General features: G+C 43.3%; 1 protein-coding gene across 1 annotated transcript in view; it reads right to left on the bottom strand.

Moving 5' to 3' along the window:
* Positions 1-13,088, bottom strand: part of MTR (5-methyltetrahydrofolate-homocysteine methyltransferase) — a 109,127-nt gene extending 96,039 nt beyond the window's left edge. Inside the window, exons 1-4 of the mRNA XM_073557510.1 lie at positions 12,857-13,088; positions 7,295-7,509; positions 5,065-5,154; positions 616-685 (exon numbers count right to left, since the gene is read on the bottom strand). Coding sequence (XP_073413611.1) covers positions 616-685; positions 5,065-5,154; positions 7,295-7,509; positions 12,857-13,037 — 556 coding nt within the window. The 5' untranslated portion in view covers positions 13,038-13,088. The remainder of the gene's footprint in view (positions 1-615; positions 686-5,064; positions 5,155-7,294; positions 7,510-12,856) is intronic.
* Positions 13,089-13,541: the final 453 nt, after the last annotated feature.

The raw sequence follows: 13,541 nt of genomic DNA, 5'->3' as shown, positions 1-13,541 counted from the left end.
TTCTTCTGCCCCCTCCCCTACAAGCGTCTGATCGTCAATGTAATACTTTTTAATACAATAAAAGGGAATGCACTAAGCAGTAACATTAGATATAGCAAACAGATGTCACCAATGGGGTTGTCCATTATATTTAGCCACTCAGCTTAGAAACTGCCCTGTCATGGTTATCCGACATTCCCTGCTGGAAGAGGAAACAAGGAGACTGGAGAAGGAAATTGGTAATTATGTGGAGAAATGGCATGGACCAGATAGGTGAATGCGCATTTTTTGTGTTTTATACTAGCCCACATTGTTATTTAAAAAAAAAAAAAAAATGCCCCCAAAAGCATTGTACAACCCTTTTAAAGGTTGTAAGATCAGCATAAAATCGGAAGAATATGCGTAAATAAAAATGCATGACGATTCATTGAATCTAAAGCCGAAAGCTTAAACAACTGTTCGCAAAGATGAGAGATAACACTGTGCTGTGCACTTTCAGAATACCGTAACATAGCACAGGATGAGGGGTAACCCATGAAACGGTCGGAGCAGTACAAGCCTTACATTAATGACTGACCAACCATTTTTATGGTACTTTTGGATAGAACCCAAGTAATGTATCAGTCAAATCCACACCTGTCTCATGCGTCACATCATCTGCTGCTCTTCTTGCTACCTCTGCAGAGACCTTGTTCATTCGGTAGGCCTGGAAAATATAAAGACATCAGTTATGTCCTGGGTTAAGTACAATAAAGCAGTAGTGGATAAAAGGTAAGAAGTTATGCACTGTTCTTCTCAGAAATTACCCTGTAAAATAATACGTTCTAATGCTAGGATTTCTTTATCAAATCAACCCTACATATTTTGTTATTGTCCAATAAATCACAAGTTTTGAAGTATTTCAGAATTTACTAAGTATCACAGTTATCTATTGATATCACCAGTGTAAGATCTGCGCTCCGCTATTTATCAGGTCATCACAAAATAACGTTGTGGTTTTAGCAATCGCAAATTTGCAAGTGCCTCAGTTCGACAATGAACCGGTAAAAGTAAACTATAACTGGGCATGCATTATCACCATGGGGCCATTGACTTCGTGAACCAACTACAGTAATCAAATGTAATCAATAAGTAGTAGATTCTATTCGCTAATCACAGTCACTTGTTTGTAATCTGTTTACTCCAAACTTCATAATTTGTCAGACTGGGTTTTACGGACTGCAGCCGTGGGGTGTGCCACTCGTCAGACAATATGGTCGTATGTGCTGTCTGCACCTGTATTGGCTGAAAAAAAAAAAAATGTCCATTTGACTTAAGCTGCATTTTAGCACTGGCTAACTAATGGAGAAGGGAAGGACAAAATGTCATGTAAAATCTTTATTTTAATAATCTTTATTTTTATATAGCGCTAACATATTCCGCAGCGCTTTACAGTTTTGCACACACATTATCATCACTGTCCCCAATGGGGCTCACAATCTAAATTCCCTATTAGTATGTCTTTAGAATGTGGGAGGAAACCGGAGTACCCGGAGGAAACCCACGCAAACACGGGGAGAACATACAAACTCCTTGCAGATGTTGTCCTTGGTGGGATTCGAACCCAGGACCCCGCTAACCACTGAGCCACCGTGCCGCCCCGTAAAAGGTAAAGTTCCTGAGAAATCGGGAGATTTGTGCTGTCCAGCTGAAGCTACAGTAAAGGCACTATGAATACAAGGGGTCCTTACACGCTTTGCACAGTCCTCTCAGCCAACACTCCAATTCTCAGGAGTACTCGCTTGGCCGAGCGCTCCCATGTTCTCTGTGATTAGACACGTGACTGACACGTCAGCCAGCAGCTTATCTAGAAGGAGAACAATGGGTTCGGATGTCTTTATTCTAATGTGTATGGGGCCTAAAGACTGCTCCACCCTTAAAGGAGTGGAGATCAAAATATGGAAACGCCAGTTAACATATTTTCACTGGAAAACTGATTTATCACTTTATCCACAGAGTCGGCGCTAACTTATAGATCGGTTGAAGTCTATGTGCTGGGACCCCCACTGGCAGAACAGAGCTCTTATACTCATCACTATGGAGTGACAGTACACATGCTCGATGATTGCACCATTGATTTATTTTGGACTGCTGAACGCCATATCAACTTGATGGAGAATGAATGGAGTGATGGTAGAGCACGAGCACTGCTGCTTAATTCTAAAGGGGGATAAAAGTGTCATGTTCTGTCAATCGGTGGAGGTTGCAGAATTCAGACCCCCACAGATCTGTAAGTTCTCCCCTATCCTGTGCATTGATGAATGCATCTTTACCAGACAACCCCTGTAAGATAAGGTTAGATACCATGTGTAAACCTTTTGACAATGTCAACATTTAAAGGGAATCTGTCACCATTTTTTGGCTACCTCATCTGATAACATAATGTAGGAAGAGAATCCAACGATTTGTATTGTCAGGTGACATCAAGCCCACAGCTTAGTAGCGGAGAGGCATCTATAAGACACCTATCCATTACTAATCCTCTATTACATGGTAAGTAAAGACACAGCCAGAAGAAAGTCATATATTTGAAGAAAAAAAAAAAAAGACACACTTTTCCATTTGTATTTAAAAATAACAAACACAGTTATACTCACCTAATTCCACTTAATCCCTCGTCTCTAGTAATAAAACAAAAATAAAAACATCATCCCTCACCTGTCCGTCATTCTGACCCACACCGTAATCCATGTCTGGGGGTAAACAGTTTTCAACCTGGATGGTGCCAAGATCCACTGGTGATTGAGATGCTGCGAGTACAGCCTCAGTGACGTCATTGAGGTTACTGTCGGTCACTGAGTTCCCAGCCGGGCCAATGAACTTGATATCACCAGAAAATACAAAGGTGACATCAACCCCACAAATATGAACCCCACTTGCCACTGCTACAGGGAAAGTGGGAAGAGACGGGCAAAGTGTCAAAATTGGCACATCTAATAGATTTGCCAATTGGGGGCGGCTGCAGGCTACTATTTTTAGTCTGATGGGGGTCAATATTTTTTTTTTATTATTATTTATTTACAGCACAGGTGCTTGCTGATGAATACTTCCATCAGCCGCTCACTGTTATTATTGGCAGCAGTCATCGGCTGATGGGAACAATTGTCCCATCAGCCGACACCAGTGAACGGAGGTAAGCTTTATAACTCTGATACCGCGCAGCTGTCATTAGAGAGATTGGTTCTCTCACGTCTCCGTCCTCTAGTGAGCTCGGATATGGACCCTCTCCAGTTTGCCTACAGGCCGGGCATTGGTGTGGATGATGCCATTATCCACCTTCTAGATAGGACTCTCTCACCTGGAGAAACCTGGGAACAATGTGAGAATAATGTTCTTCGATTTCTCTAGTGCTTTTAACACCATACAGCCAGGTCTACTGAGAGACAAGCTGGGCCTTGTTGGTGTGGACCTCCAACTCTCCACCTGGATCCTTAACTACCTCACGAACCGACCTCAGTTTGTAAAGGTTCAGGACAGTGTGTCAGACACAGTGATCTGCAATACAGGGGCACCTCAAGGTACAGTTCTTGCCCCTTTTTCTCTTCACACTGTACACTGCGTATTTTAGGTGCAACTCATCTAGCTGCTACTTGCAGAAGTATTCTGATGACTGCAATAGTAGGCCTCATCACAGGAGGAGATGAAAGAGAGTACAGAGATACTTACCAAGCTTTTGTGGAGCGGTGTCAGAGGAACCACCTTAGGATTAATTCCAGGAAGACCAAGGAATTGGTGGTGGACTTTCGCAAGGGCAAAAATCCACCAGTAGTGGTGAACATTCAGGGAAATGACATTGAGATAGTCGACACCTATAAGTACCTTGGTGTGATCCTCAATAATAAGCTTGACTGGGCCCATCACTTGGATGCAGTGTACAGGAAGGGCCAAAGCAGGCTTAATCTGCTCAGAAGGCTGAGAGCCTTCGGAGTTAGAGGGGCACTCCTTGCATCCTTCTTCAACTCTGTTGTGGCATCAGTCATCTTCTTTGGTGTGGCGTGCTGGGGTAGTGGCATATCAACCAGGGACATGAATAGGCTGGACAAACTGATTAGAAGGGCCAGCTCTGTCCTGGGATGCCCCCTTGACCCAGTTCAGGAAGTAGGCGACAGGAGGATACTGGCCAAGGTGAGCAACATGGTGCAGAATGATTCCCATCCCATGCATGAGACTGTGACAAAGATGTGCAGTACTGTCAGTGACCGGCTACTTCATCCTAAATGTGAGAGGGAGCGCTATTGAAAGTCCTTCCTTCCTGCTGCAGTTAGGCTGTATAACCAGCACTGTCCAAAACGGAGAACGACCCAAACAGAGAACTGATAGATCCAAAGTTGTGACAGTCCGGTTACATTTTTTTTTTTTTTTCTTCGTATATGTACCTACCTACTGTCAATGTAATGCCTTTACGCATCTGTATCTGTACTTGTTCCTGCCTTGCTGCTGTAATGCTCTGAATTTCCCCATAGTGGGACGATTAAAGGATTATCTTATTTGACAGCGTGGGAACTGCAGATGTCTGACCGGAAGTGATAATTTTACCGCCGATCAGATGCACATGACAGCGCATGCAACAAACACCCGGTGTTCGGGGACCGAACCCGAACAGTAACCCGGACTTCCTGGTGAAGTCCATGTTCGGTGTCCATGCCCGAACAGTACATGTTCGGTACAGACACCAAACTTTACTGTTCGGGTTCGCCCATCTCTAGTGAACACATAACAACTGGAAACATTTTTAAATGTCAGTGGATGGGAAAAATGTCATGTCTGTATTATGGCATAGATCAGATGTATACGTCATTAAATTCTACAATGTATAACCTCTGCATAGAGTGTGAACGCACTCTTGCCTATAATAATGCAACTGGGTATTTGCAGAACTAAATTGTCAAAAATATCTGTGAAGTGTTAAATATTTACCTATGATAATTATTTCTAAGATGATAGAATAATTGTTTTCCAGTAACAATGTACAATGGAATCAGGGGCAGAAATGTGACTCCAGCTGCGGTACGAGCACATATTCACATAGATAACAAGGACTCTTACCATATGCTCAAGGCCATAGTCTGCCTGTGCGATACTCGTACTGCTGAATGTGTTAGTTTCCACGATATCTGCTCCACACTGTAAGTACTCCTACAAAAGAAACTTTGGTAAGAATCTTGTAGATATACAGAACAGACCAAAAGTTTGGACACACCTTCTCATTCAAAGAGTTTTCTTTATTTTCATGACTAAGAAAATTGTAGATTCACTCTGAAGGCATCAAAACTATGAATTAACACATGTGGAATTATATAATTAACAAACAAGTGTGAAACAACTGAAAATACTGTATGTCTTATATTCTAGGCTCTACAAAGTAGCCACCTTTTGCTTTGATTACTGCTTTGCACACTCTTGGCATTCTCTTGATGAGCTTCAAGAGGTAATCACTGGAAATGGTCTTCCAACAGTCTTGAAGGAGTTCCCAGAGATGCTTAACACTTGTTGGCCCTTTTGCCTTCACTCTGCGGTCCAGCAAACCCCAAACCATCTCGATAGGGTTCAGGTCTGGTGACTGTGGAGGCCATGTCATCTGGCGTAGCAGCCCATCACTCTCTTTCTTGGTCAAATAGCCCTTACACAGCCTGGAGGTGTGTTTGAGGTCATTGTCCTGTTGAAAAGTAAATGATGGTCCAACTAAACGCAAACTGGATCGAATAGCATGTAGCTGCAAGATGCTGTGGCAGCCATGCTGGTTCAGTATGCCTTCAACTTTGAATAAATCCCCAACAGTGTCACCATCAAAGCACCCCCACACCATCACACCTCCTCCTCCATGCTTCACGGTGGGAACCAGGCATGTAGAGCCCATCTTTTCACCTTTACTGCGTCGCACAAAGACACGATGGTTGGAACCAAAGATCTCAAATTTGGACTCCTCAGACCAAAGCACAGATTTCCACTGGTCTAATGTCCATTCCTTGTGTTCTTTAGCCCAAGCAAGTCTCTTCTGCTTGTTGCCTGTCCTTAGCAGTGGTTTTCTAGCAGCTATTTTACCATAAAGGCCTAATAATAATAATAATAATATTTATTTTTATATAGCGCTAACATATTCCGCAGCGCTTTACAGTTTGCACACATTTTCATCACTGTCCCCGATGGGGCTCACAATCTAAATTCCCTATCAGTATGTCTTTGGAGTGTGGGAGGAAACCGGAGTGCCCGGAGGAAACCCACGCAAACACGGGGAGAACATACAAACTCCTTGCAGATGTTGTCCTAGATGGGATTCGAAAGTCTCCTCTTAACAGTTGTTGTAGAGATGTGTCTGCTGCTAGAACTCTGTGTGGCATTGACCTGGTCTCTAATCTGAGCTGCTGTTAACCTGCGACTTCTGAGGCTGGTGACTCGGATGAACTTATCCTCCGCAGCAGAGGTGACTCTTAGTCTTCCTTTCCTGGGGCGGTCCTCATGTGAGCCAGTTTCTTTGTAGCGCTGGATGGTTTTTGCCACTGCACTTGGGGACACTTTCAAAGTTTTCCCAATTTTTCGGACTGACTGACCTTCATTTCCTAAAGTAATGATGGCCACTCGTTTTTCTTTACTTAGAATTTTTATTATGGCAAGAAAAAAGCAGCTAACAGTCTATTCAGTAGGACTATCAGCTGTGTATCCACTAGACTTCTGCACAACACAACTGATGGTCCCAACCCCATTTATATGGCAAGAAATCCCACTTATTAAACCTGACAGGGCACACCTGTGAAGTGAAAACCATTTCCGGTGACTAACTCTTGAAGCTCATCAAGAGAATGTCAAGAGTGTGCAAAGCAGTAATCAAAGCAAAAGGTGGCTACTTTCAAGAACCTAGAATATAAGACATATTTTCAGTTGTTTCACACCTTTTTTGTTAATTATATAATTCCACATGTGTTAATTCATAGTTTTGATGCCTTCAGAGTGAATCTACAATTTTCATAGTCATGAAAATAAAGAAAACTCTTTGAATGAGAAGGTGTGTCCAAACATTTGGTCTGTACTGTGTATATATTTCACTCTGCGTTCAGGCCACATCCAGTGGCTCTATCGGGGCTTACGTCTGAACCCCCACAAATTTAGATTCTTGTGTATGCTTTGACAGGGCAATAGACTATAATGATGCAGACAGAGTGAATGTACGCTCTGACGTGCATCATTTTTGGGCTCATATGCCTACTGAAGGCGGACAAGGAGCCACTGGACAGGTGTCCGAATGCAGTGTGAAAGCAATCTTACAGAGATAAAGAAATACCTTGTGAATTTCGTAGATTACGTCCTGTTGAGTGATGCTTAAAAGATCATTGTTGCCTTTTAACGATTTACAGTGGTCTACAAACTCCTGCCCCCTGAAGGACTCTTCTGACAGATTATGCTGCTGGATCATGGTGCCCATCCCTCCATCCAAGACCATGATCCGCTCCCGAAGGATTGATTCCAGTTCTTCATGAGTGTTGACTTGAGTGACAGCTGAAAATGATGAAAAATATATAGGCACAATTTACAAATAGAACTCTGTTCCTATCTTGCAACAAAACATATAAATAAGCATTTCCAACAACAGGGAGAATCCTTCCTGAGAATGGAAACAGTACAAGGGGCGGCACGGTGGCTCAGTGGTTAGCACTACAGCTTTGCAGAGCTTGGGGTCCTGGGTTCAAATCCCACCAAGGACAACATCTGCAGTTAGTTTGTATGTTGTCCCCGTGTTTGCGTGGGTTTCCTCCGGGTTCTCATATTTCCTACCACATTCCAAAGACAGAATGATGAGGAATGTAGATAGTGATGATGATGTCTGTAAAGCGCTGTGGAATTAATGGCGCTATATAAAATGAGTAAATAAATAAGTATAGTAAAGACTGACGCAATAAAATATGCTTTCGAAAGTCTGTTATTTATTATTATCCTGTGATTCTAGATCACTTTCCATGCAGATGACTTTTCTGGATCTATAATTCATTGCATGTAATATTACGCGGGTATTCGGCCCATTAAAAAGGTTCTAAAAATGTGTTTAAATGGGTTGAGCAAGATAAAATAAAAGTGTGCTTAAATAGTTATTCCCACCTCAGCCATTTATGGCTGCAGAAACCATATATTTATGGCTCTGGAAACCAGTAAGACGGCTGTGCAATGTGGTTTTAGCAATGAATGGGAATTAAATAAACAGCGCCGCTCGCCGTGCTAAGATGTTCCTCTCACTTATTCACTCCCCGTCTTGTTCTAATTGAGTGACAAGTGTGGGGAGAAGTCAGCCAGCGGCAGCACTGGACCCGGCAGCCACTTATGTTCTTCTCCCAAATATTCAGAGAAAAGTTTGAAGAACTGACTTCACCCGCTTCGCACTAGATTGACAGGTGTAAGGAATTCCAAAGTAAAAAGCTTTGGAAAAAAGTCACAATTTTGGAGCAACTCAAGACTGGGCTAAAATTGTGCGACTTTAGAAGTTTTCACGCCATTTTAATTCAACTCTGTCAATGAAGGTGAAGCTTGGGTGGGACAGGGCATGGAGAGCACTGCTAATCAAATTTATGAGGAGCAACAGAGTTCACTATGCCACCCACAAAGATTATTCCAGTAGGGACCAGAGTAGGATTTGTGGCGAACTGCATACAGCAGTGCAAGCCCCTCAGCCAACGCTCCTAATTCATAAAGTGACTTAGCAATTACCCTGTGTGTGGCTTAAATAAAAGACCCTGCGTGCCATATATAGGGGACCCTGCACACTAGATACAAGACCCAACGTACCATAAACACAGGACCCTGCACGCCATGTATAGAGTACCCTACATACAATATACATAAGACGTTGCATGCCATATATAGGGTACCCTGCACATACACAATATAGATAGATAGATAGATAGATAGATAGATAGATAGATAGATAGATAGAGAGAACCCTGCACGCTAGATGCAAGACCCTGTGCACCATATACAGGACCCAACATACCATATACATTGGACCCTGCACACTATATAAAGGACTCAGCGTGCAATATACAAGGGACCCTGCATGTCATATATGGGGGACCCAGCATACCATACACAGGACCCAGCGAACCACAGAGGCCTGTGGAGTTGGAGCCCATTTTGGTGGAGTCGGAGATGGAGATTTGGCTGACCGACTCCACAACCCTGGTATATACATGGGACCCTGCGTGTCATATATAGGGGACCCAGTGTAGCATATACACGGGACCCTGCATGTCATATATAGGGGACCCAGCGTTCCATACACACGGGACCCTGCGTGTCATATATATATATGGGACCCAGCGTGCCATATATATGGGACCCAGCGTGCCATACACACGGGTCCCTGCGTGTCATATATGTATGGGACCCAGCGTACCATACACACGGGTCCCTGCGTGTCATATATATATATATATATATATATATATATATATATATATATATATATATATATATGGGACCCAGCGTGCCATATATATGGGACCCAGCATACCATACACACGGGTCCCTGCGTGTCATATATGTATGGGACCCAGCGTACCATAGACACGGGTCCCTGCGTGTCATATATATATATGGGACCCAGCGTACCATACACACGGGTCCCTGCGTGTCATATATATATATATATATATATATATATATATATATATATATATATATATATATATATATATATATATATATATAGGACCCAGCGTACCATACACACGGGTCCCTGCGTGTCATATATATATATATATATATATATATATATATATATATATATATATATATGTATATATATATATATATAGGACCCAGCGTACCATACACACGGGACCTTGCGTGTCATATATATATGGTATATAAAGTGCTCTCAGTGAGAGAAACAAAATAGGAATCTTGTGGGTATGATACCTTTTAATGGCTAACAAATAATAGTGAATGTTGTTACAAAGCAAGCTTTCGGGACTGCTTATGTCCCTTCATCAGGCTGATATGACAAAATATTTGAAGAAACCTTATTTATATACAGTTTAAAGCACAACATTTCAATAAACAAACAATGAGCTTGAAGAGAGAATCCTTAATTAGGTAAGATCAGATAGGTAGTATGAAAAGTTCTGAAGATCAAAGGGCTACTTGGAGTACATAGCTCAGATATGGTAATGGGTCATAAAACCTTCTGACAAATTGAGTCCTGTGTGAATAGAATCAAAAATAGTAATGAATTTATGCTCCCACACTCTCCGATGTGTCTGTGATTTAAAATTGCCTTTTAAAATGACAACTTTCATATTACCTATGTTGTGTCCTGGACCACAGAAATGTTTTTTTTTTGTCTGTAATTGTATGACGATGAGACCTCATCCTTGCTCTCAGTCTCTGTCCTGTTTCTCCAACATACAGGCCACCCACAGGACATATATTGCATAGAATTAAATACACCACCATTGGAAGAGGAACATGTGAATGTCCCTGGGATCTTATAGTCCTGCTGTGTGTTGGGAATTTGGATTTTGTCTTTGGTCTCTATATGAATGCAGGTTTTGCATCTTCTCCCATTGCAACGATATTACCATATCTGAGCTATGTACTCCAAGTAGCCCTTTGATCTTCAGAACTTTTCATACTACCTATCTGATCTTACCTAATTAAGGATTCTCTCTTCAAGCTCATTGTTTGTTTATTGAAATGTTGTGCTTTAAACTGTATATAAATAAGGTTTCTTCAAATATTTTGTCATATCAGCCTGATGAAGGGACATAAGCAGTCCCGAAAGCTTGCTTTGTAACAACATTCACTATTATTTGTTAGCCATTAAAAGGTATCATACCCACAAGATTCCTATTTTGTTTCTCTCACTGAGAGCACTTTATATATTTTTTTCTACTGGCTAACACGGTACCAAACCACTTTTTTCGTTTTACATATATATATGGGACCCAGCGTACCATACACACGGGACCCTGCGTGTCATATATATATGGGACCCAGCGTACCATACACACGGGACCCTGCGTGTCATATATATATGGGACCCAGCGTACCATACACACGGGACCCTGCGTGTCATATATATATATATATATATATATATATATATATGGGACCCAGCGTACCATACACACGGGATCCTGCGTGTCATATATATAGGGGACCCTGCATGTCATATATATATAGGGGACCCAGCGTACCATACACACGGGACCCTGCGTGTCATATATATATGGGACCCAGCGTACCATACACACGGGACCCTGCGTGTCATATATATATATAGGGGACCCTGCATGTCATATATATATAGGGGACCCAGCGTACCATACACACGGGACCCTGCGTGTCATATATATATGGGACCCAGCGTACCATACACACGGGACCCTGCGTGTCATATATATATATAGGGGACCCTGCATGTCATATATATATAGGGGACCCAGCGTACCATACACACGGGACCCTGCGTGTCATATATATATGGGACCCAGCGTACCATACACACGGGACCCTGCGTGTCATATATATATATATGGGACCCTGCGTGTCATATATGTATGGGACCCAGCATGTCATATATATATATATATATATATATATAGGGGACCCAGCGTACCATACACACGGGACCCTGCGTGTCTTATATATATAGGGGACCCAGCGTACCATACACACGGGACCCTGCGTGTCATATATATATGGGACCCAGCGTACCATACACACGGGACCCTGCGTGTCATATATATATGGGACCCAGCGTACCATACACACGGGACCCTGCATGTCATATATATATATGGGACCCAGCGTACCATACACACGGGTCCCTGCGTGTCATATATATATATAGGGGACCCAGCGTACCATACACACAGGACCCTGCATGTCATATATATATATATATAGGGGACCCAGCGTACCATACACACGGGACCCTGCATGTCATATATATATATATAGGGGACCCAGCGTACCATACACACGGGACCCTGCGTGTCATATATATATGGGACCCAGCGTACCATACACACGGGTCCCTGCGTGTCATATATATATATATAGGGGACCCAGCGTACCATACACACGGGACCCTGCATGTCATATATATATATATATATAGGGGACCCAGCGTACCATACACACGGGACCCTGCATGTCATATATATATATATAGGGGACCCAGCGTACCATACACACGGGACCCTGCATGTCATATATATATATATATATATATATATATATAGGGGACCCAGCGTACCATACACACGGGACCCTGCATGTCATATATATATATATAGGGGACCCAGCGTACCATACACACGGGACCCTGCATGTCATATATATATATATATATAGGGGACCCAGCGTACCATACACACGGGACCCTGCATGTCATATATATATATATATATATAGGGGACCCAGCGTACCATACACACGGGACCCTGCATGTCATATATATATATATATATATAGGGGACCCAGCGTACCATACACACGGGACCCTGCATGTCATATATATATATATAGGGGACCCAGCGTACCATACACACGGGACCCTGCATGTCATATATATATATATATATATATATATAGGGGACCCAGCGTACCATACACACGGGACCCTGCATGTCATATATATATATATATATAGGGGACCCAGCGTACCATACACACGGGATCCTGCGTGTCATATATATAGGGGACCCTGCATTGGTTTCTGGCTCAGCACCGGTCAGATTACTGTAGTTTCCCTTTGTGCTGACGTTCGTACATCTCAGCCCTGTATCACTGAACTTTCCCCTGGACCCCATGCAGCCACAGCTCTGTGACATGTGCGCTCCGCCATTACCTGCAGCGCCGGGGTGCTGGATAGTGGGCGCCATGGCTCTTGTAAGCTGAAGCAGGAATAGCGGCGCTTGTCTCAGCACCGAACAGAGACACCGGAGAAGCGCGTCCTGACACGGAGTCCCGGCTCCGGTATCTGTGTCTGTAGCCAGCTGCTTCCTGTGCTGTGGGAGCTTACTGCGCATGCTCAGGGGGCCGCCTCATAGATGGCAATGAGATTCCTCAGCCGCCTCGTTAGGGACCCGAAAGGGACAAGTGATACTCAGCGAGGGGGGATTATATCGGGGTCACGGCGTTCAGCTTCTCAGTCCCAGTATAAATAACAACTCTCTCTACATGACAGGTCATGGAGGCAGGAAATAGTCCTGTGCCTCAGCTGCCTCTGCCCAGGAGGGCACCAGTCACTGCAGGCAAAATAACAAGTGCCAACTTATAGGAAGTAGTGTCTGTGCCCTGCCATTTATGCAGGACATGGTGCCAACGTGAGGCATGGGGAGAGTAACACCCCTTCAGCCAAGACTAATGCAGACCCCAAACTTTATGTCGTGTTTATGTGCTTTAATGAAAGCTTCCAAGCAAACATTGAGGCCGCAGTTGGACCGCAAATACAACACGGATGACCATCACATCGCAGCACACGGAGCGGCCGGCGGCTCTCCTGGCTCGAGCTGCACAGAAAAACACGCTGT

The sequence above is a fragment of the Dendrobates tinctorius genome, unplaced genomic scaffold (genome assembly GCF_039654945.1).
Source record: "Dendrobates tinctorius isolate UK_male_01 unplaced genomic scaffold, ASM3965494v1 ptg000250l, whole genome shotgun sequence".
In the NCBI taxonomy this organism is placed as follows: domain Eukaryota; kingdom Metazoa; phylum Chordata; class Amphibia; order Anura; family Dendrobatidae; genus Dendrobates; species Dendrobates tinctorius.
The sequence above is the reverse complement of the archived record's forward strand: the minus strand, read 5'-3'. Positions and strand labels throughout refer to the sequence as shown.